This window comes from Pyxicephalus adspersus, chromosome 9, assembly GCF_032062135.1.
Source record: "Pyxicephalus adspersus chromosome 9, UCB_Pads_2.0, whole genome shotgun sequence".
Taxonomy (NCBI): Eukaryota; Metazoa; Chordata; class Amphibia; order Anura; family Pyxicephalidae; genus Pyxicephalus; species Pyxicephalus adspersus.
This window is the reverse complement of record NC_092866.1, coordinates 9341962-9365580: the sequence shown is the minus strand read 5'-3', so window position 1 is coordinate 9365580 and position 23619 is coordinate 9341962. Positions and strand designations below refer to the sequence as shown.

At 39.3% G+C, this 23619-nt stretch overlaps 1 protein-coding gene across 1 annotated transcript in view; it reads left to right on the top strand.

Moving 5' to 3' along the window:
* CDH13 (cadherin 13) overlaps positions 1 to 23619 on the top strand; it is a 433078-nt gene that overhangs the window by 232126 nt on the left and 177333 nt on the right. Inside the window, exon 5 of the mRNA XM_072422511.1 lies at positions 5257 to 5409. Within this exon, the coding sequence (XP_072278612.1) occupies positions 5257 to 5409 (153 nt within the window). The remainder of the gene's footprint in view (positions 1 to 5256; positions 5410 to 23619) is intronic.

Sequence of the window (23619 nt, the reverse complement as noted above, 5' to 3'; positions counted from 1 at the left end):
AATCACACAATGTTGGCAAGAAATGTATCACATGATGAGCAATAAAATGAACAGTTGAAAAACATCTAGGAAAGGCTAGCGAGTGTCAGGAACTAACAGAAAATGTTTATTCTCCCGGCTCATCAGAGGCCAGACAGCAGTGGGCCATTTAAGGCCAGCGGTGTTTTCCTTAATTACCCGTGAAATAGCATCAGGTGGGCAAAGCCTTTTCCAAGCCATGAAAAGATACATTATTTAACCAATTATCCAATTACCCAAGTTTTCACTTAATCACCGATGGCTTTTTCGAGATAAATAGAATTAAACAGCACGTCACTTTCCCACCTCTATTATAAGGACGCCCACTATTTTTCCAATAATCTTACATGAAGTGTTTGTTTCTGTCAAAGAGCATTCTGTACTTCATGCCTTTCGTTCTGAATGTGTTTTTTTCACCAAGCCACATTTTGAATCGTGTTGCAGTGGTGGAACCATTTTGTCATTTTGCATCGCGCTGCTTTATCGATCTTCAGCCCCCCCCAACAACAGCCTTCAGCTTTGTTCCTTGGCGTATTGACTGATTAAATCCATGGTTTAATGATTGCGGGCATTGGGAAAAGATTCCTTTTCATGGCCAGCCGGGGCTTATAGCCTCATTGCTCCTGAGAGATGAATACTACCTTTTAAGCTTGAAATATTTATGAAGCGAACAGATAAAAGCGGCAGGGAAGAAAATATAACTCGGTGTTTAAAAGTAATGACAATTTTCTAGCCATTAAACATGAGATAAATAGCGGGCTGGAAATTTGAAAGCGCACCTTAAGTAGGGTTGAATGAAAGATGGCAGTTTTTCATTACAATGAGCAGATCCTTCACTGACTGGCAAATACAGCTTCTTCCTTTCTGAGAGGTTTGTTGGGTTTATTTCTGGAAAAACATCTGTGTTCCATCTGAAAAAAAAATTATAGCCAAACTCCAGGCAAACAGCTGAATACACAGTGGAAATACACTTAGGTAAATCGTTTTCACTCTCAAATTATATGTAATTCTGCACCACAAGTCTTGAGATTGAGATAGCTCTGCCATTAGGTATTGCCAAGATATGACCTCCCATTTGTCCACTCTTGATTAGTGGTAGAACTTGGGTCAAGGCCTCCCCAGCCTGTGATTGGACAATAATAGAAGATAATGAGGCTAATGAAGTCATCACTCTCTCTCGGACTCTCTTACAGTATATTACAAAACCTGAAAATAAAAGACAATAGGGTAGAAATGATCATATCATGACTGATCATCGGTCAAAATGATGGAGCTTCAGACACCCAACTAAGTCAGGGATTCTTAAGGCAAAAACTAAACTCATCTACATTTACCTGCCCCTATTCCATCTTGGGGACGTCCATCATCACCCTTCTTTCCTATTGTATCCTGACCTTTTGGAAACTTGATTGGGTGGGCTGGGATGACGTAACTCCTTCGCAGGCACATCGGAATTCAATCAGTCCGGCACATGCAAAGGAAACCGGGATTACTGGGTAACCCTGGAAAACCTGTCCATTTCTACAATAGCCACCTGATTTATCAGAAATTTGGAAAGTAGTTCAGTTTTAAGAAGACATTGTGCACGCAAAGCACTAGTCACTCATTTTGCCAGTGGTCTCTCTGCAGCTCGTTTCCCAATTACTGACTCTGGCTCTTTATTTTTTTCTGACCTATGAGCTACCATTAGCTTTTATTTCTTGCTTAACTCATATTAGTACCAAGTAAGACTGGTAATGTTAATTATTGGCCTAAAATGTTAAAAACAATTAAAATTTCCTGTTATATTGTTTGTGGAGTAATGAACGATCTGTATTGATGGACATTTGTTTTCATCAGAGCTTAATCTCTCCTTTTACAAGTCAATAAAATAAAAAAGCAGGTTAATGCAGCTTAGAAGGAGGTCAACTGCAAGTAAATAAACCTCTCAATAATTTCTGAATATTTCCTGAATGGGAATCTTCATTTCCAAATGTCTATTTACACCATGGACGGCTTCCCTTGGAAAATCTTATCTATAACTTGTGCAATAATGGAGGACAAGCCCATGAGTTTTCATTTGCCAGCATTCTACAAAGATGCCCTTAAGTCTCTTGCTTGTAAATATTTGGCATTGCTATGCTTGGGAACAGCCTCAACATTAGCCTGATATAAACATGGAGAACATATGTAAGAGCCACAGGAATGAAGAAATTGGCAGCCATCACTGTCCTTCTCAGGGGTGATCAGAATGTATAATTCTGCCTGGTGACTGTAAATACAAACAGCTGGGGAGGCAAAGCCATGAATCATGGAACAAAGTACAAAGGGAGGGCGCACGGGTTGTGTTTTTATACACGTTCCGCATAAAGAATAGACAGGCCGGTGGGTGAAAGCATAAATAGCGTCAGATGTTGGCAACGCTGGAGCCAAACCAGTTCCTATAAATAGGTATTTATTGTTTCCAGCATCCCACAATATTTATGTGTTTTCTACCAAACAAAGGCTAATGTTTTATTTGTTACTGCTTAGCTGTAGGCACCAGATGGGGTACGTATTGCAATTAAATTTAACCCTGTATTGACCCGGAGGAAAGTCAAGAGTCTAAACCCAAACACAAAAATACATTTACTATAGTATACTCCTGCTTAGATGAGTTTTTTTAATTCTTGGTGATCCTTCCAGTTTCTCACTTCCTATCCTAGGCTGACAACGCTCACTTACTGTAGTGTATTTATGGAGGAAAAGTTGTCACAAAGACAGTAATGCAAACACCTCCAATTTCCTCTTCTCCAGAACATAGAACAGTGATTCTCAACCAGGATTCCCCCAGAGGTTGTCCCTTGAGCAATGATCAGTCTGTGCCTCACAGGTATCCAATGACCTTTTATCACTGTAAGGGTGACATTCTTCCCATTCTTTCCATTGACCATCACACTAATGTACTGTGAGATGTGCTATAGTAATTATAGCAGGGGTTCCTAAGACACAAAGGTGTTTCCAAGGGTGATTCTCCCATGTTAAAAATGTTGAGAGGCTGATTTAGATGGTAGGGTGGCCATAGAGAGGGGTCGGAACAATGCTACATGCTACCAGTTGGTGAAATGTACTTAGCTCCATTTGGACTTTAGCTTTGGGAAGGGTCCATATTACCATACCACCATACTGCTATCCCATGATGCTGATTACTATTTTGTCACCAAGTATTTTAATAATTTTTCTCAGCCATACTCTCGGTGACACTGCTGCATTTCTTTATTTTACAACTGTGCTGTAAATGCTGTTTTGGAATGAGAAGGGCAGAAAATGATCAAGGACATTTTCCGTTACCGTTTACATCTCTTTGTTGTACTTGCTGATGTTCTATAAGGAAAGTGAAGCTCTTTAGGAATTACCAATACATTCTGTTATCTGTATTTGTTCTGTTTTATTATTCAATACATTGGCATTTACAGGTCGTAGTTATCTATTAACCCTGCTTGCCAACAAGTTAATTCCAAAATCCTTGAACATGGTAATAGCCCCACACTTGCTGGGATAAAGAGAGTCCGTGGAAATGTAAAAACACATGTAGTTTTTCTATAAATACAAATTTAGTGGGAAAGGGGATTTTAAAACCACTAGTTTACTTTAAAGTTAATTACAAAGCCATTTTACATGAGGTTGACACCAAACTTGCTGTTTGCATGTTTTCTTGATTACATTTTAACTCGTCTTCACAGAAAAAACTACATACTTTCCCACCTAGGACGTGTTCCTATGGGAAAAGAATAGTATGAACAGATTAGAACTCCTGTCTAGGGATGAAAGCATGAAGTGCAGGTCGACTTTGCTGCAATTTTTGCAGAAACTGCAGATTTAGTAAGAATACATAGGGGGTCCAAGAACAAAGCTAACATGCAAAATACTGCCAACAAAAGGCATAGGGAGCTGGACACTGCCATGGGAGACATTTATCGTTCAGCAGGGAGAATCTTTTTATGTGACTTCAAGGTCAATATTAAGAATTCACAATCCTTTAAATGAAATTCTTGAGGGAAGCCTTGAAGTTGTATGTCATGCTACATAGGAAGGAGAGAAAGTGGCTTTTTAAGGCAAACTGATACTGTTAAAAAATTAAAATATTTTATGTCAAACATTGCAAAAGAAAAAATAGAACATAAGATTCATATACAATAACGGTTGTAATCACATAGAGAAGCGTTCATTGCTATAAACATTGTAAGTATTGAGCTACTTACATCTAGATCATGAAGCCCAAATACCAAGACCATTCAATATTAATCAAGTATGAGTGATAAATTGGAGTCTCAATACTGACGCATTTCGCACACTAGCTTCCTCAGGGGATATTGAGACCTACGTTACTCCTGAGGAAGCTAGTGTGCGAAACGCATTGGGATTGAAACTCTAATTTATCACTCATACTTGATTATTATTGAATGGTCTTGGTATTTGGGCTTCATGATCTAGATGTAGGAAGCTCAATACTTACAATGTTTATAGCAATGAACGGTTCTCTATGTGATTACAACCATTATTGTATATGAATCTTATGTTCTATTTTTGCTTTTGTAATGTTTGAAATAAAATAGTTTATTTTTTAACAGTATCAGTTAGCCTTAAACAGCCACTTTTCTCTCCTTCCTATGTATCATATATTGGCTTTGCAACCATAAATAGTAGAAATTAAGGAATTTCCACTTGGGACACTCTCTCCTATTTTACTGTATGTCATGGTAATTTAAACAAGGGTTTCCTCTTCAATTACAACCAGAATCGTAGCCATGATTACAACTTGGTTGACCAAAAAAAAGGAACATAAACATGCACCTTCACCCTCCTGTACCAGGAGGACATCGAACCTCCTCCTCAAACCCAACCACCTATAAATGTTGATATATTAAGGGAAGAAGGTGGCATATGGAACCCCTATAAAAGGGGAAGGCAAATATCCATCCCCTAGCAGAGGAATGACTACACGGGTATACCTGTCCTTTACAATATGATTTCTTCAATACTATAAGCCATGAGGAAGGGGAACCCTCAGATCCTTGAAAGTGTTGGCTTTTTATTGTGTGACCTTAAAAAAGTATTAATCCTAGACTCCATACGGTTTATTTGGACGTTACTCTTTGCTTTTTCACTTTTGGTTTACTTTTTGTCCCTCATCTCAACTTTTCTACCTAGGCTTGTCTTCATACTTGGCTTATGTAACTTTGCTACACCTAGAATCTAAAAATGTGCTTTCTCTTTTAGGTTGTGGTGAGCGACAGGATACAGGGATCTAAGTTCCGTCTCAATGGAAAGGGAGTCGATGAGGAACCAAAAGGGATCTTCAGGATAAATGAAAATACCGGAGAGGTGTCAGTGACCAAAGCTCTAGATCGGGAGGCTATTCCATTTTACCAGGTAAGTCAAGACAAAAAGGGGTATTCTATGTATCTCTGTTTACTTTACTTTACACACAAAATAAACTGCCAAACATATAAATGTAATGTAAATTGTATTTTGTGGGCTGTAACTAAACATGAAAACTCCTTTGAGGGTATTTTGAGGTCATGTACTGTGTTTGAATGTTCTAGATGTATGTAAAGAGGACATATTTTCAATATCACTATAATAACTGGCTTTGTCTGTGAAGGTTTCCAATTACCCTGGTCTTGTATATCTTGTTAATCATATTCAACTGGACTTGTTCTTGTAATAGCGAAGACGTTTCGCAGCTCTCCGAGCTGCTTCATCGGTTCTGAAATGCTGAAGAAGCTTAGATAGGCTGCAAAACATCTTCAATATTTCAAGAACAAATCTAGTTAAAAGTGAATAACAACTACTAGATTTTCAATAACTGCCTTTGCTTCATCCAACCTGGCCAAAGAGTACTAACTTTGTGTTTTTTTTTATTTTTGTATAACATATTTTTAACAAATAAGTATATATTATAGGCAGCATCAACAACTTTCTAAAGTCAAGCAGTAGGTTTCCTTCTAAAAACCCAATGGAATGCTCAGTTTAAATCAGTTTACTACATTCCAAAAGGCATCATAGTCATCCTGGTGACACCTGTACCCCTCTCTTTTTTATCTTGTACGGTGTCATTGGGCCAAGAAGTCCGGAGAATATCTCCCCATCTCTATCACAGATACAAATAAAAACCCAACAGAAGATTGAATTCTTCTCCACTGTATACACAACTAAAAATGGCTAGAATTAGCTTTTAGTGTTTGAATGTTTGAGTTTACCCTCAACACAGCAGGCATTGAAATAGACATGTACTGAGAGACTGGAGGGAGCCACATCAAAGGTATCCAGGAACCACGCATGGCTTTTGGGTCACTGGCTGGGTTTGTTTCTTTGTTTTTATCACTTCATTTCATTGAGACAGTCCTGCTACACTTCCACTGGTTCCTTCTCTGTCTCCAACCAGCCTCATATTCCCAGATGAACTCAGCAAAGGCTTCTGGGAGCTCCTTTTCAAGCCTTTCTTTCCTCGATTCCTTGAACTAAAAGCCGGATAAAACTTCTTCAACGTTGAATGTGACGGAGTTGCCTTCCACGGTCCCCTTGAGGAAATGGGTTAAGGTTAATGCCCCATGCTGTCTGTGAAGTGCACGTCTGTCTTAGCAGCAGGCGTAATTCCTTAACACCAGAGACAGATTTGTGATGTTAAATTGTATCCACAACTGCAATATCCAGTCTGGTGCTGGCACATAATGAGCTGTTAAACTATAAATATATAAGGAGAACAAAATCCATTTAGTCTTGTGGAGCTGCATTACATCACCAGAAATGGGTCATTTCAGACAAGACAGCAGGGTTACACGCATTAAAAACTACAGCATAATGACGCTGGTTCATGCAAAATTTCTGCTATGGATAGAAAGCTTCCAGTTCTGGGACTTCTCTGTTCTCAGAAACAATGCCCATCTGTGTTCACCACAAGGACTATAGGGGGCAAGGAAAGGCAGAACATAGCAATCCTAAAGCTGAACTCTGGGCAAATATAAAAGAAATAACTCTGCAATTATTAATACATCATCATTTGTTAATGCAAATAATACCTAAATACGCCTGGTGTCAGTCTCTAACAGTCATTGTACATCAGAGGTGGTGTGTGAGAAGCAGTACAAGAAGACAATGGGCCCAAGAACGGAGCAGATAGACTATCATAGGAGAACCTGGGGGATCCAGCAAACCTAGAATGGATTTCTGAAAAATTCTAGTTGATTGGTTGCCAATGCTTTTTAATCCTGTACCAGATCAATTCTGTGTTTGATGGATCACCAAGGTTGTCCCATGGTAGACCATCTTCTCCAGTCTTGGAGAACTTTAATAAATCAGGTCCAATCAGATCATGTGCTGACTAGAAGCATGCTAATAGGACGAGAAAGTGGAAAGAGAAAGGGATGAGCTCATTACTGTGCTGCTTTTCCCTTGTCAGTCTATTTATAGGCTGGGGTAGATCCAGGACTACCTGGACTCAGAGACTGAATGTACCTGGCCATTAAACTGAAAAAAAGTACTGCAAGAGAAAACCTTTGATTGAAGTTGAATTGTACAGCAAAAGTTATCTTATAATATGCTCTTTAATATATCCTATTATATTTTTAGCCTAATACATCTTCTGATGCAGTTTTGATTTAATGCCACCATGTACAGCAGAGCTCATATAAGAAGATGCTTTGCAAGGAACCAATCAGGCATGCAGCAGTGCAAGCTGGTAAAAGGAGGAGAGTGAAAGAACTTTCCTTGTTAAGTCCCAGGGCTGGGAATGAGAAATATAATGACTTTGAAAGTACAGAAGTGAAAGGTTAAGTCCTTTATGCTGCCAGACAGTGATGTGCTGTGGGGCATATCTCTGTAAATCTCGGGACTGGATGTATGTTTGGCATTATGTCTCAATTTTCAATCTGAAATCCAGAAAATAACAGCACTTGCTATTGGAGGTTGGCAAAGCCAAGCCAGTGAGCTAGCACTTCTAATTATGCTTCTTCAGATAGCCATTAGGCTGCCCATTGGATCTATCAGATAGGTAGCCCAACCAACCAAAAGAACACCCATGGAAGGCTGACAACACCTAGTCGCTGCTTTGTAATTACCAATGGCATTGTCAGCTTGCCACAGGCACTCTTTTGGTTGGTTGAGCTGATAGACCTGATAAACAGCCCAATGGCTAACTCAAAACCTGCAACAAGTGCATATTTCTGGCACAATATTTGGAAATTTTGCAACAAAGGCTTAAAAAAACAATATACATACCTGTATACATGGGGACATAAAGGCCAAACATACTGCAGACTGATTTAGGCTTTGCATAAACGTGAAATATTCCAGAAGTTTTGAGCTGAAAAACTTCTATCCAACATAAAGCTCTCCTAGCTGACCAGTTTGTAATTTCATACACATATCAGATTAGAACATCTTATTAACCAAGCATATGAGGTAGAATGATAAATACGAGCATCAGACGAGCGTTCTGGGCAGAAACAAAATGTGTACAAGTGACAAAGCTCTCAAGAAGAGAAAGTGATCCACTGGCCTGTTCACATTAATCTTCCCTTGCAAATTTAGCTGTTTCTACATTTTGAATTTAATTTCTTAGATAATATCAGGAGATTTTTAATGTCGGCGCCAGGCTGATGAGAAATGAGGGCTGCCCACCCCCCCCTTCCTTATAATATGATGAAAAACGCTTATTTTATTGCACCTTGCTTTCACAGAGGTAATTATAATTAATAACAATAACGACCGGTGAGTTCCAGTTTGATTAATCTCCTTCGATGGCAGCCTCGGAATGCAAACTATTTCTTTTAATTCACTTTGTTATTTATGAAGAGGCAAGAGACGGGTGGAAACAATGGAGGATTATGGAAGGAATTGATTGAATCTGAAAGGTCACCAAACAATTGATTTTTACTACTTACAAAGTTTGAGCCTACTGGAGGCTGCCACTGTCTTCTGATATTTTTGGATGTCTGTATTTTGCTTTGGTTGCCTTAATAAATGATGTCTGCATATTAAGATAAATTGTCCCCTAGACGGCAGTTTGGTGAAAAAGTACTGGAAGTTTTATACTGTAATTAACCTTGTGGACCTCTTCCTAAAGGATCAGTAAATCTTAAATAAATAAACTTTAAAAAGTTAAACTGGGTGAATGAAGAGCTAATAGTATTCAGAAGCAAGAATACCAACATCTACAGGCTTCTGTTTGCATATGGCGGTACCCATTGTGTCATGTAATTATTGCACCAAAAAAAATGCTACAGTGTTTGTTATGATCAGAGCTACATTGTAACCAAACAGACCAACAAGAAAGGACGCAGCACCCTTATCATACATAGGATCCACTCATGGCGTCATGGAACATTGACCAAACAGAGCTATTTATAAGGAATGAGATGAATCCATGCTTTTTGACCTAATGGGCCTGATTTACAATGCTCTCCAAGACTGGGGAAGATGGACTATCATAGGATAACCTCGGTGATCCAGCAAACATAATAAAGATTCCCTAAAATTTGCTCTTATCAGAAATTGCTTTCCCTTCCAGGTTTGCTGGATCACCCCTAATAGTCTATCTTCTTGGTCTTGGCTCTCCAGTCTTGGCGACCTTTAACAAATCAAGGTTAAAGTATCTTCCGATTCCTCTGTAGGTTTTTTTTTTTTTCGTAAAACTAGTCTTACTGATTAGATTTTGTAATTGGTTTAGGATTAATTCTATCAGCCGTATACGAACTTTGTTAGCTCCTTTTATGTATACAGGGGGCAGCCACTGTATTTAATAAGACATGGGCTCACATCTGCTTATAACTATTAATAAAATTGGCTTGTCAACCAATTATCTAAAGGTAAATGTTGACTGCCCTTTACATTTAGGGAGACTGTCAAGCAGACATTTACACCAGATACAATGGGCAGTCAATTTATTTTTTTATTAAACTCTTTTTTTTTTGTTTTAGACAAAAATACATAACACAGTAATGCAGTGATAAATGAGAAAAAAAATTACTTCTAATAATTAAATTACTTTTAAAATCATTAGACTTTGCAGCACCGGAGTGCCAGGGGCATTGTCTGCTCTCCCTGTGTTAGTTTAGTTTCCTCCACAAACATGCAGTTAGTTTAATTTTGGTTTAAAAATTGGCTTTAGACTGTGCTAGTGACATATACCTATGGTAGAGACATTAAATTGTGAGCTTTTCAAGGGACAGTTAGCATCAAGGCTATGAGCTCCATAAAGCGTTGTGTAAATAAAGTGTCAGGCACATTGCTGGACTAGTACAGTAGAAAATACACAATTGTAATGGTGGCAATGGTACAATTTGAAAGCGAAGACCTATATCCATGAGAATTCCTCAAGATACACACTGGAGGTAACTAGTTACAATCATGTCCTTTGTTTCTTATTTTCTAGAGAGACCCTACATGCCTCCCATACCCTGCATCGGCAAGATAATGGTGTCTTATTTTTACCCTTCCCTATTGACTCCAAACATAATTCTTATTTTCACAAATTGGGGGGTGGGTGTGGAAACTCTCAATTTTCCTAATTCCTGGTGGGCACGTCCAGTGGTGCTCTCACATAATTCCAAGGACCTGGCCTTTCCCTAATGTATTTCATGAAAACTTTCCATTTTATTACATTAGTCTACCTGTTTTTTCAAATTTTTTTCAAACAATGCAGCACATTGTTTCAATTCATTCATAAAAAATGCTCCATGATTATACTGCGTTTAGCTCAAAGTGGGAGTTACGCTCTAATTTCCCCCTAATCGCTGTGCGTCAGACAACGAAGCACCTGTCATACTAATAAAACACGGCGCATCTCCTAAAATTAAAACAAATTTCTAATAAAAATGGGCTGTCAGCGTTGAGAAGAAAGTCCATGCTTCTTATTAACGGAATAACCTCCACAGAGTTAACTGCAATATACAATATCCATTTTAACAGGTCCCCGATGAATGTGGAGAAACAAGATATCCGTTCCCAGAAAATGTAATATAAATGGAAGTTGTCAGAATGTTGCGCACTCAAACTTGCTTCAGGATAAAGTAGAAGTTCCAGCAACGCGATTATTTTCTTTATGGTCTCAAACTGGCTTCAGGTTACAAGGACGTTGGGGCGAAATTAGACTCTGGCTTGTCCTTCAAGTCTCCTCGCTTTCTACGGTGAATCTCAATGAAGGTCATTGTGAAAGCTGTGTGTGATTATCTTTGTTGGGTTACAGATGACCAGCTATAAACTGTGTTGTAATACTTTGAAATAAATTCAATGCCGACTGATATGAGAATAGAAAGTGACTTTGAAGCCCAAGTCCAGGTTGGGTAAAAAAAATAAAAAGAATATAAATCCCCTCATTGGTTAAAATAAATTGGCAAACCTGAACATTGGTACTGTTTTCTGATTCACCATGTACTGATCCAGCATCATTCTTCTGGGTTGGATGAGGTCCACCGTTAAGGCACTAAGTGGAACCTTGGGCTTACAGGACATAGTGCCGAGAGCAGGGTCATATCATTACCCGAAACCATTTTCTCCACCATCAGAGGTAAAAGATGAACCAGAATAAAGATAGAAGATACCGTATTTTTTGCCGTATAAGATGCGTCTTATACGACAAATGTGTTATAAAATAATTAAAATATTATACTCACCCGATACCCGATCGTGCGTGTGTCTCTTCTGCTCTCTGGCTGCAGCGTGTATCTCCTCCTGGCTGCAGTGCAGAGTGAAAGAAGCCGGCACAGCGCCCCCTGCTGATCCCTGCCCTAACTGCCGTACAGTGGAAAAAAAGGTAAGAACGGCACAGAGTGATCAGAAGGGGAATTTGAATGGCAGAGTGATCAGAAGGGGAATTTGAATGGCACAGAGTGATCAGAAAGGGAATTTGAATGGCACATGAGTGATCAGAAGGGAAATACCAGTATGAATGGCACATGAGTGATCAGAAGGGGAATAATCTTTCAGAATCTTTTTTTCTAGATTTTCCTCCTTTAAAATTGGGTGCGGCCTATATTCCGGAACGTCCTATATGGCAAAAAATACGGTACTTAAGTAAGGGTTAGACTAGGATAATTTTTTTAGGAGCCTAGGGGTGTTCTAATGGAGAGGGAAGGGGCAAATGACCATATAGACCTACGGAGTTCAGCTTTAAGTTGTACCTGTGATTTGCCCTAGCAAGAGAGGTTCACTGTGATAGCAGCACATGTTCAATTAGTTTGGCCACTGGAAACTAAGCGAAATACATAGTCATTCTAGGTATGGGGAAGACTGCCACTCAAGTTGGTTCCTCCCACCTGAAAGCTCTGGCGCTTAACTTCTCTTGGTGCTACTTGGTGCTGTCACACAGTACAGTTAGAGTCCTAAGCTTTCTCTCTTCAATCCCAATTGGTGACGTAGGAACTTAATGAAGGAAAATATGTACTTATTGTGAGGCTGCTGTTCAAGATGTTGTTTTTTCCTTTACATATGTGGAAGCAGTAGTCTTTCCGCAGTGGCTCAACATGCCCCATACTGTGTCAGCCTTATAGCACTGCAATCAGTAAAATTCATGGTAATGGGAGAGCTCTTCTTCAGCTGGGAACCAGTAATGTGATCCACTGCAGAGACACCACTGCTTTTACATAAAGAGCAAGCGTCCTGCAGTATGCTGGCAGTGGGCTTTTCTGCTCAGCCTTTGGCTACTTTGCTACACCTGGAATGTTTTTAGCTGAAACTGAAGGTTCAAGTTAGGCTGTTTTTATTTTTATGTCTGGAAAGTACCTTTTATTTCAGCACCATAACTCAATCGTACATCTATAAATCTGTAAGTCAGAATGTGATTAATTAGCCCAGCAGCCACAGCCACATGTCACCAGGGGATTGATAGCTTTTTTTTTCTTTTCTTTTTACCTGTGATTGTTCTGTGCATATGTTGTATGGCTCAGTTGCTTTTATTGATGGCGTTTGTGCTGTATATACTCCGGCTGTGATTTATAAATCTGCACAGTGTCACGCTGCAAAATGAAGGCAGAGAAACATAAAAAAAAAAGTCGATGTTCACCACTTCAATTGACTTTGTACTTGGCAAAGAGTAACATGACATGTTGTTAACTCACAATTACTACACATGGGATTTCATAAATAGATTATGATAACATGAAAGAGGTTCTGGACACAGAAATATAGAAATATAGCTACGTTGTAGCATGCAGATCAATGTATTCCTCAAGACAAAATGCTTTACCTGTAGCAGCCAAAAACATTCTTCATTATTTTGTCAGTGAAGGTGGCGAATGCCTTGAATGCAATCCATTGTATTTGCTCCCTTTTTGGCTTATTACATAGGTGGTTTGTAATATTATTATTATTATTAATAAGAATAATAATATTAATACAGTATAAGAGTACATTAAGTGGATGTTGTCAACCTAGGACAAGTAGTGTGAGTAAAATAAATTAAAAAAAAAAGAAAAGATAAGATAAAAAAAGAAAATGAATTGAGTCACTAAATTTAATTTATATAATTACACTGGGCAATTGTAAAAAAATAACTCCCTGGAAGGCAAAAAATAATAGCTTGTTTTGACTAGTTGGACTGACACATGCAGAAATACCTACCTTTTCTGGGCTTCCATAGCATTGGGTCTGATTTAATAAAGCTCACCAAGACTGGAGGACATAGACTATTATGGGAGAACCAGGGGACCCAGCAAATCTGGAATGGTTTCTAATTTTAATTTTTCAAGGTTTGCTGGCTCACCTAGGGTCTCAAATGAAAGTCTATCTTTTTTGGTTTTGTAGAACATTAATAAATCAGGTTCATTGTATAACTGGTCCCCAAAGACAACTCCTGTTCACCATTTACTGGTCATCATATTAATGCAGGACATGGAGACCAACAAAATTCTAATGAAAGAGTAAAGAAGAGTAATGACCAATAGGAGATAGAGTAGTAAAATAAGTATTATGATTATTTCAATCCACATAGGCAAAATTGAACCATCAGTTGCACTTGGGTGGTCCTCCACACCAACAACACATCTGTACTGTGGGAAATCCACAACGATGCGCGTTGCCTGAACAACTACACCACACTCCACAAATGTCTACAAATAGCCAAAGTGCAGGTGTGTGTACATTGGGGCAAACGCCACACACATTGTCTAAGGGGCCATTGGAACAAAAAAGTCTTTAGAGTACCCGGGACGTATCAAGTCTATATCATGTCACCTTGTGGTTGTATTTGGAGGAAATCCTTCATTGTGATGTTTTGGCTGTATTGGAATAAAAAAGAACCCCTTTCAGCTTTGTGAGGATTTAGGTTGTTGCTGGATTAGGAAAAGTATTTTTGAGAAAACAAAAGTTTTTTTGGTGTTGTGTAATTTATTATTCCTTTTTTAAATAATAAATTATACATTTTTCTTATACTTGGTGGGGTTACTAAATGTGTGGTGCCACAGTAACATTTTGTTTCTTTTGCATACAATTAAGCTACAATAACTCTTGCCATCAGTGGATATTGCAGTCAGATCAGAGAGGTTTCCTGAGTTCTCTCACTGTGGAAATACATTTGGTTATGAGTCAAAGAAGAACAAATATATACCACAATACATGAGTTCAAAGAATTAGGGAAAAATCCATTTCACTGTAAGTGTTGGTGAGTTTGTAAGTTATAAATATTATATGAGCAGCCATGAGCCATGGAAAGTATAACAAAAAAATAATTATAAAAATAAGCTGTGATTTCTGGATCTTGCTTTGGAGATAAGGAGGGTGCAGGGGGCCACCAGAGAGGCCAGTAGATGAAATCATGAAACCTTGGCTTCAGTTTTGCACAAATGTACCGTGTTCTCCCCTGTGCTAAAGTTACCTATTCTGATATCACTGCCCACTACAAGCATCTCACAATGTACAATAAAAGCTGGAGAAAGTCAGATAGATTTCAGCTCATTTCCTGACTGGTGGACATCCACCATCATCTAGCCCCAGTCCTAGCCCTAACCTGACCGTCTCTACCCTCAATCCCCATTTCTCTTATTCAATTTTTATTTTGTCAATTGCGGAGACTCCAAAAGTAAAGCTTGGTGCTGGCGAGGAAAAGTGAGAAGGCGAAAGGCCAGCGTGACTAAGTGCTAGGAGGAGCTAGGACAGAAAAAGGTTAAGGATAGGAAATGGTGGGTTAGGTGGTCAGGTAGAAAGTGGGGTACTGGATAGTTTTGAATGGTGGGGGAAGAGCAAGGAAAAGGATAAAAAGAGGGATCAGAAAGGAAGTGGGGGTCAGTTTACAGAACAATAGGAGAGAGTCGCCCCACCGCCTACCCTGGGTGAAAGTTTGATTGGGAGTTTCGGAGGCTTGAGGGAATGGACGGTTGAGGTGCTTGGGGAGGATCATTGTGCTTGTTGATAAATAGTTGGGAGAGTCATCTTAGGTGTGGCATCTCTTGGGTTAAAAGTAAAAGAAGGTTAATTTGGTAGTGTTTAAAAAGGAAGCTGCTCGTAAGATCTTCGTTCCCAAGCCGGTTGAGTATGGTATGGTATGGACAGCAAAGATATACAGGTGGTGCAGACCCCCATGTGACATGGTTAGGCAAGCATTGCCTTCGAGGACCTGCAACCCGGAAGTGATATTTAGGATATAATGTTGTTGTTTTGTTGTATAGTGTTGTTATTTTGTTTTTATAATGGCATTGCTATAGTGTTATTTTGATTGTTCTATTGTATTGTGATGTAAATGTCTTTTTTATTAGATGGGTTAATGGGATGATGGGAATGGGGTGGGGATTAGCAATAAGTTACCCAAAAAGCCATTTTCAAAAATTTAGTGTGATGTCTGGTTATTTCTGAAAAGGGTTGGGGAATCGTGATTAGGACAGGGGAAGGGCGATTGTATAAAAAGGATGGCAAACCTCCTGGCTATCTGAGTCATGTGGAGCTAACAAGGCCAACTTCTCTAAACCAATATCTTCCCATGATAAAGAACCTTTAGGGTGCTGGTAGACCATAGATGACCATTTTACGATCTGGATATTTTTAGATGAATTAGGATTCAGCCTAATGTCTGAGTTTGACCTGCGGACAGCACCAGCCAAGACTTCTTATGGGGAATAATGACTGGGCTGGTTTTCTTTTTGATACCATTAGTATTTGCAGACTTGACCATGAACTCTTGAATACATTTTGTCTGTATGTCCATCAATGCTTTAATAGACTGGCCAGCCATAGCATCCTATACCGCTTCTGATCACCTAGTTAAGGATTACTCATCTCTATAAACTTTTGTTTTCTGTGTACTTATTTCCATCTTCCTTTTCATCTCATTGTTTGTGTACCCCACCGTAACCTGTGATTACCGGAGCACTTTAACATAATTTCAAATGCAAAAAAACATTGACATGATTACAGTCTATTTTCTCGCTTAACATTTGCTGTTGCTCTGTCAACACAGTAACCAACCTATTTACATGAAAAGAAGATTAATGTATTCAGATTTGTGTTATTATTTTGCACATTGCACAATTAAGCAGTACTCGGCTTGTGGTAATGAAATCTTGAATGCGAGACCAGTATTTTGGTTACATTACCATCAAAACTATGAATTTCCCAGAAACCGCAGCAATTGTAATCGTATCTTTACAGATCTCTAATATTCTCTGCCTGGAGCCTTGATGTCCTGGGTTTTAATTTTATTTCGTACCATTAGCTTTGTATGGAATGAGAATTACAGAGCTGGGGTTTAATCTTGTTTTTGCTTTATTATGTTGTGAAATTAGAAAGTCGGGAATTATTTTAAGCTTTAACTCATTTATACCTGTTGTAGTCCTTTTCAAGCAGATCAAAGTGAAGGACATCTAAAAGAACACAAATTATTATTTTAAACTAACTTGCTAGACTCAAAAAATGGATGAAACCACTCAGAACCATATGTTTTTCAGATTTTTTTAATATCTCAGAATTCAGACGTTTTCAGAAACGCATTATATGGTTGAGTGTTGGTGAACATCGAACTATCATACGAATAAGATCTTATTGGATATATATATAATCTGAAGTTGCTCTCTCTTTTTGTAAAACAGCCTTCACTCTTAAAGAAAGTCTTACCACAAGAGTGTGTCTATGAAAACGTGTGCCTATTCTGCTAAATGGGCATTTGTAGGTCCAGGTCCTGATGCTGGACAACACCTGGTTCAGGGCTAGTGTTACAAATTATTCCAAAGGTTTTTAACACAGGTGAGGTCAGAGTCCTGTTCCTTCACACCAAACTCATCTTCATGGGAGCCGCTTAAGTTCCTTCACATCAAACACATCTTTATAGAGACTACTTGAGTTCCTGAATACCAAACTCCACTTTGGGGTGACCACTTGAGTTCCTGCACACCAAACCATTCCTAATGGAGGCTACTTGAGTTCCACCACACCAAATTTGTTTTTATAAAGACAACTTAAGTTCCTCCATACCAAACAATTTGTTATGGAGATGTAAGGAACTTACCTTTCCAGCAAGCCCGCGGCATCCCTGGGGATCACAGCCGCAGAGGGAGATGCCGCTGCTGCCCTGTTTGCAGCGTGTCTCTCCCTTAGTAGTTCGGCCAGGCAGCATCCCTATGGACGTGAACAGAGAAAGTCTTGTTCTCAGCACTCCTGTGGATGTGCAAAGTAGGGCACGTTCCAGGGGTGCTGAGGGAAGTGGTGCGCGCCCCACCACGCGTGCCTCAAGGTCATTGAGCACTCTGGCCATTTAAGGAGAACCCGTCCTGAACACCATTGCCCACTATAAGCCTCTGTGTGTACAGTGTGCTTGGGTGCGCTCTCTGTGTTGATTCATATTAACCTGTTGTCATTACCATAAGCAACTCAGTCTGATACCTGATTCTGCCTGAACTCCGCCTGCCCTGACCTTGGATTGTTTGTGACCACTCTTGCCTGCTGCCTGCCCTGACCTCGGATTGTTCCTGACCTGCCTCTGCTTTACCCTTCTGTACCACTCCTATCAGACTGATCCATCTGTGAATAACCCTTGTCTTGTTTTATGAGGACAATAAAGCATGATAAAAGGATTCTTGGAGTTGGCTGTGGTTTGTGTGCCTAGGGCGGCGCATTGCAGGGGACCATTTGAGTTTCCCAACCCCAAAGTTGTCATTATGGAGGCCTCTTGAATTACTCCACACCAAACTTGTCTATGTCCTGTTTTTGGAGCTGGTTGGAAGTGGCAAGGGGCACAATCTTTCTGGAAGGTCCTTCCCAAAATCATTAGTATAATGTTAAAAGCTCACAATTGTCTAAAATGTCTTTGTATGCTATAGAAATATTAGTACCCTTCAGTTGGAGTGATGTCTACAAAATTGTTTACTTTAGGTATGTGGGTATTTTAACTGAATGAATTGGAGCTTCTATAAAGTGACACAAACATTGAATATAATAAAGTGTGGATCAGAGGTCTAAAGTATGGTGGGAGAAACCAGTGAGTGGTTGGCAAGGGGAAAGGGGGTTATAGAAGATTGACACTTGTGGAATTGCTAGTTTTTTTAGAACACTTCAACAGATGATTCTTCTACAACAGACCGATATTTGGTAGCATGGATGGCGTACAAGGTGAAAATTTACGCCTTTCCCTTTAAGCAACATATCCATAATCTCTCTTTTAATAAAGCAGAAAGAAGTGGGTGACGCTCATTGCATCAGGATAAATAGCAGTGTATGTCGCCAGGTGTTCTTGTTGTCTCCTGGGAATTAATGAGCAATCCGACTTCCTATGACATGTAAATAATTACACTTCTGAAACCCTTCCTATATAAATATGATTAATAAAATCCGCAGTCTCTTCATTTCCCTTGCATGATCTTTCTGCTCTCTTGAAAAATAACTAATAGGTTTGTTGCTGTCACATAAATGACAACAAGGATTAAATTGCAACCTAAATAATCAGAAGCTTTATAAATGAAATTGTAGGAATAAACTACATTCTATCTAATGGCACTTTCAGGTGGTAGTTGCTGAAAAATACACCCTATTCAGATTACATGGTACAAACAACCTCTATGGTTACATTTCCACCTTCTCTGTCTTGTTACAGAATTCTGTAAGGTGTAGTCATGAACTATTGTAGATTAATTGTTTCTTTGAAATGGGATTTCTGCACTCCCACTCCAGTGCTCCATGCTGGTATAAATTAGAAAGGGCCAGATCCTCTTGTATACCTTCTTCTTGAAGGTTTATTGCTGTGGCTTTAATTGGACTTCAAAACTGGCAAACACCCTACAAATAATCTAGTAGTGTACACTGATCTCAATAGCTCAAGCCTCATTTACAATTAAAGGACAGTGTGCTGCTGTTGCCTAAAGGCCACTGAAGCTAAATTATTCCCAGCAATTCTGTCTCTGACTACACAATGCAGTTTGTAAATGTTCTTCTACATGGGGCTCTGATCAGTAGTTTATGGTGAAAGTAGACATCACAAAGTATTTTTTTTCCTGATAGACTGCAAAATAAATAAATAAATACAACAAAAATAACAATTAACTGCCCTTGAGACAGCCATCAGAAAATGGCTCTGGACCCTTAATGGCCTTTGTCAAACGATGGGAACATAAGAAAATGAAAACGCTGTCAAACAAATGGCAGCCAAAGACACCTTTTAATTACGTCTCGGCAGACTAAATTAGATTCCCTGCTTGTTGGCTGGAAAACAGAGCAGCGCTGATATTTTGCCTGTTTGCCAACCGGGCCCTTTCTATATTCAGCTGCAGTTATACTACATTGTGTCTTCCTCCATCGACCAGCTATTAGCAAGTAAAGATTTAATCAATGGCGTCAATAATGTCAGCCTGGAAACAAATGAGTCTGGAATGTAAGCCGGCCCGTATATTCTTTTCCATAATGAGAAATGATTTACATCACTTCACTGGTTTTTAAAGGGAAAAAAGAGAATAAAAGAGCTGCTGCAAGTTAATTGACAACCATGTTTTATAAGTTCTATCTTTGTTTTTTAAATAATAACCCGAATGATTATTGATGGAATTTGTGTTTGTATTTTTTTTCTTATATTATAATCTTCACTGCAATAGCAATACATATACAGATTTGTAAATTCCCCCTCTATTAACTGTCTTTGACTTTAGCTACATAGGGAGTTCACCATTGCTTGGAATTTAGATTCTAAGCCTAGGTTCATCCTTGCCTGAGGATCGAGCAATCCTGTGTGGCTCCTGGCGATTGGCACCTTGCCAACTGTCCAGTCGCTCTCACTACCTCGGTTCTCAAAATTACAAACCTCTCAAGATTTGAAAGCAGGCAGCAGTGAGCAGTACTGTAATACTTACTGCCAACCCTATTCATTCTCTATGGGGCTGCCATATGTAGACATTACTTGTAGCGTCTTCCCGAAGGCAGCAGTTCACTGCCATGGGGAAGCAATAACCACAATGCAACCTCATTGCAAGTCTGAACACAGCCATAAAGTAGGAACCCCCAGCACTTAACCCTTCCCTCTATTGGGCACTCCTCAAAAAACATCCATCCAATTTCTTCTTGAACCAGATTGCTGCAGAAACTAGTGCCATGTCATTATGGGTAATAACACTCTGTAAAGCTCCATTAATGTGATTATAATAAATACTTGATAACAATTATGAATAATATTAATAATGGTTGTATTGGGTGCTGGTCCCTCTATGTAACTGGTAATTCCATTCTTAGTCCACTATGTCAACACAGGACGGTAAAACAGTAGAGCCCAGAGGGGGTTTGCTGGAGTTTGGCAGGGGACAATACATCCAATACACTCAAAATCATGGGCACTGAAGATTCTTCACGGAGCTTAGCTCTTAAATATAATCAAGGGAAGACAGTTGATTTTTTAAAGCAGTCACAAGTGAAGTGAAAAAGCTTTCCCTTACCAGCATGCTGCAAAGAAAGACCTTTGCTCCCCATATGGAATCAGCAGTCTCTTTGAAGAGGTCTGAAAAGCCTCCTGTTGAGCTTGACCTCTCCATTCAAAACTTTGCTGATTGCAGAAAGTCAGGCCTCTGCAAAGGGACCACTGCTTTCACAAAAGGGTTCTCCTTTGCATCAGGGCATAGACTTACTTTTACTCAAGCTGTTGCTGTTTGCTAAAGAAAACTAACTTTAGGACTTTGCTTACCTAGAATTTCTTAATTAAACTGAGTTGAGCTTTGATAACACAATATGCCACGAAGCACTTTAATTCCCCTTTAATCCTGCCTGACAAAGTGACAACACTCCAAGATCTTGGCTTGTCTCACATTATCCATCACCCGGGCCTAATGAAGTGTGTGACGTCAATATTTGTCACCTCTCTGGCGGAGAGGAGACTCGATGGTTATCCTAGAGGGATGTAATGTCAGCACTCTTGGCCACCGAGCTTCGAGTGTTCTTTTAAAGAACTTGTTAATTAACACACACAATTAAAATGATCAATATAACACAAGTCTAATTAACCGGCGCCAGATAGTGGCGGAAAGATGATTGTTTCAGTCTCGTCAGCGGTTTCTACTTTTGTCTCGTTTGCACGTAAACAGCTGGTACGAGAAAACTGTGTTTGTTTCTGTTTGATAAGCGGATCAGAATGAATGCGCTACTGAAGATGATACTATTCAAATGGTTTCATCTAGGAACAATGTATCCTCCCCAAATTCTTTGATTCTTTATTTTAGACACCCACAAATGCCAATATTTTGATGTGTTTTATTATAAAATGATTCCAAGCAATCTCTTCGGAGCTCCTTTGTTCTCTTGTCTGGTGAAGGCCCAAGGCTACGTTCAGGTAGACGGTGAGGTTGTGATGTGGATGCTGCTTCTCTACGTCCAGGAATACAAAATTAAGACATAGCGACTTTGTCACCTTTACCTATTGTCACCTATAAGGTATTAAAAGGGATGATAGTGCTCAGCGGAATACTTGTTGCTTTCAAATGTTCAAACAGTTGTTGTCTAAGAACCGCATATCATTTTAGTATAATGCAAGGTGTGCGACCACCAAGAGCCTCCTGGGAAATCTGAAACTGGGCTTACAGTGCGGTTACTTGTGGTTTATGAGTGGGATATTCTTACATGGGCTTGAAGTAAACCTGAACTCAATGGGCCTGATTTATTAAAGCTCTCCACGACTGAAGAAGAGAAGAGAAGAGAACCTGGTTAATCCCTGGAATCGATTATTAAAAAATGATTTCTTATTAATTGGCATATGTATTCAGTCCTGCACCAGATTCATTTCAGGTTTACCCAGTCACCCAGGTTCTCCCATATTAGTCTATCTTCTCCAGTCTTGGAGAGCTTTAATAAATCAGGCCCAAAGAGGGAAAATGTGGCATGTTTTAGGGAACACTATTTAATATTTATCGTGACCTATACCTGGAAATTGTTCTGCTTGTCTTGTATTCTTTCTGAAAAATTGCAGGGCCCATTCCCTTATGTGGGAGTACCTAAGCACTCCTCCTAGTCCTCATTATACTGGATCAATCTACAAAATCAAACATTTCTGTTGTATCAGCTACTGACTTTTTTTTACATGTCTCCAGGGCTTTTGAGGTGAGATGGTGTCTCCAAGGCTTTAGAGGTGAGATGGTGTCTCCAAGGCTTTAGAGGTCCTATGGTGTCTTTACCATTTCTTACACATCCATAATAAAAGTGTCACTGAGTTGGTGGATTCTCCAGTGAATTGTTCTACAATATTCACCAGGCAGGGCACAATGCCATTTTTTGGCTTTGTACTGGCCATGGTGGTTGGGTTGAACTGGAAATCTTGGGTTATCCTCGAGATATACAAAATTAGCATACGGTTCACCTTACACACAAATACAATCTCAGCTTTATAGCTGATTTATTTTCTTGTGAATTCCCAAGCTTTATATCCCCGAGAACCTTCAGCCTAATTACTAGTTGATGTATATTTACATTTAAGAAGAAGCAGCAGCCTCCTCCTCCAGCATTCCTTTGGTAGTAAGTTGCATGTGTTTATATAAGAATACTTGAATCTGTTTGACAGCCAAAAAACAATTTGTTTAATTAAACACTGTAACAAATTACAGGAGTATCACTGCATATAGAGAGATGGTTTACTTTATTTATATGGAAAGAGTGATTGTGTTATTCTCAGTGTTTGCTCACAGATTTACTTATAAATGATACTGCTGGGATGGGTTTGGATTTTTCCCCCTTGGTGCTCATTCATTCTTCTTCATTTATGCAATTCACATAACATGCATTTTGAGCAATATTTAAACCTTATAATGACTTGATGTTAGGGATGAAATCAGCAGCACCAGAATGTGCCAATTAACTGGATAATTACACTATACCTAGCTTATATATATATATATATATATATATATATATATATATATGAGGTCAGGAGGACCGTGCTGGGGAGCTGCACCCGCCAGAGCCGCTGACCATGTCCCCTGTACACAATCTGGGCTCGGGGAAGTGGGCAGAACAACCTGCGCACTCTCCCATTGCAGGCTCAGATTTGCGATGGGAGAGTGGGCCGGGTTATGCCATCATTATGTCACATTTAGTGACACCTATCTCGGTGCTCCATTTTTCTGATCTTGGCCTGGCCCGTCTGCCAAATTTTAGAACCCATTGTGGCCCCTAAGTCAAAAATTTTGCCCACTCCTGGCTTAT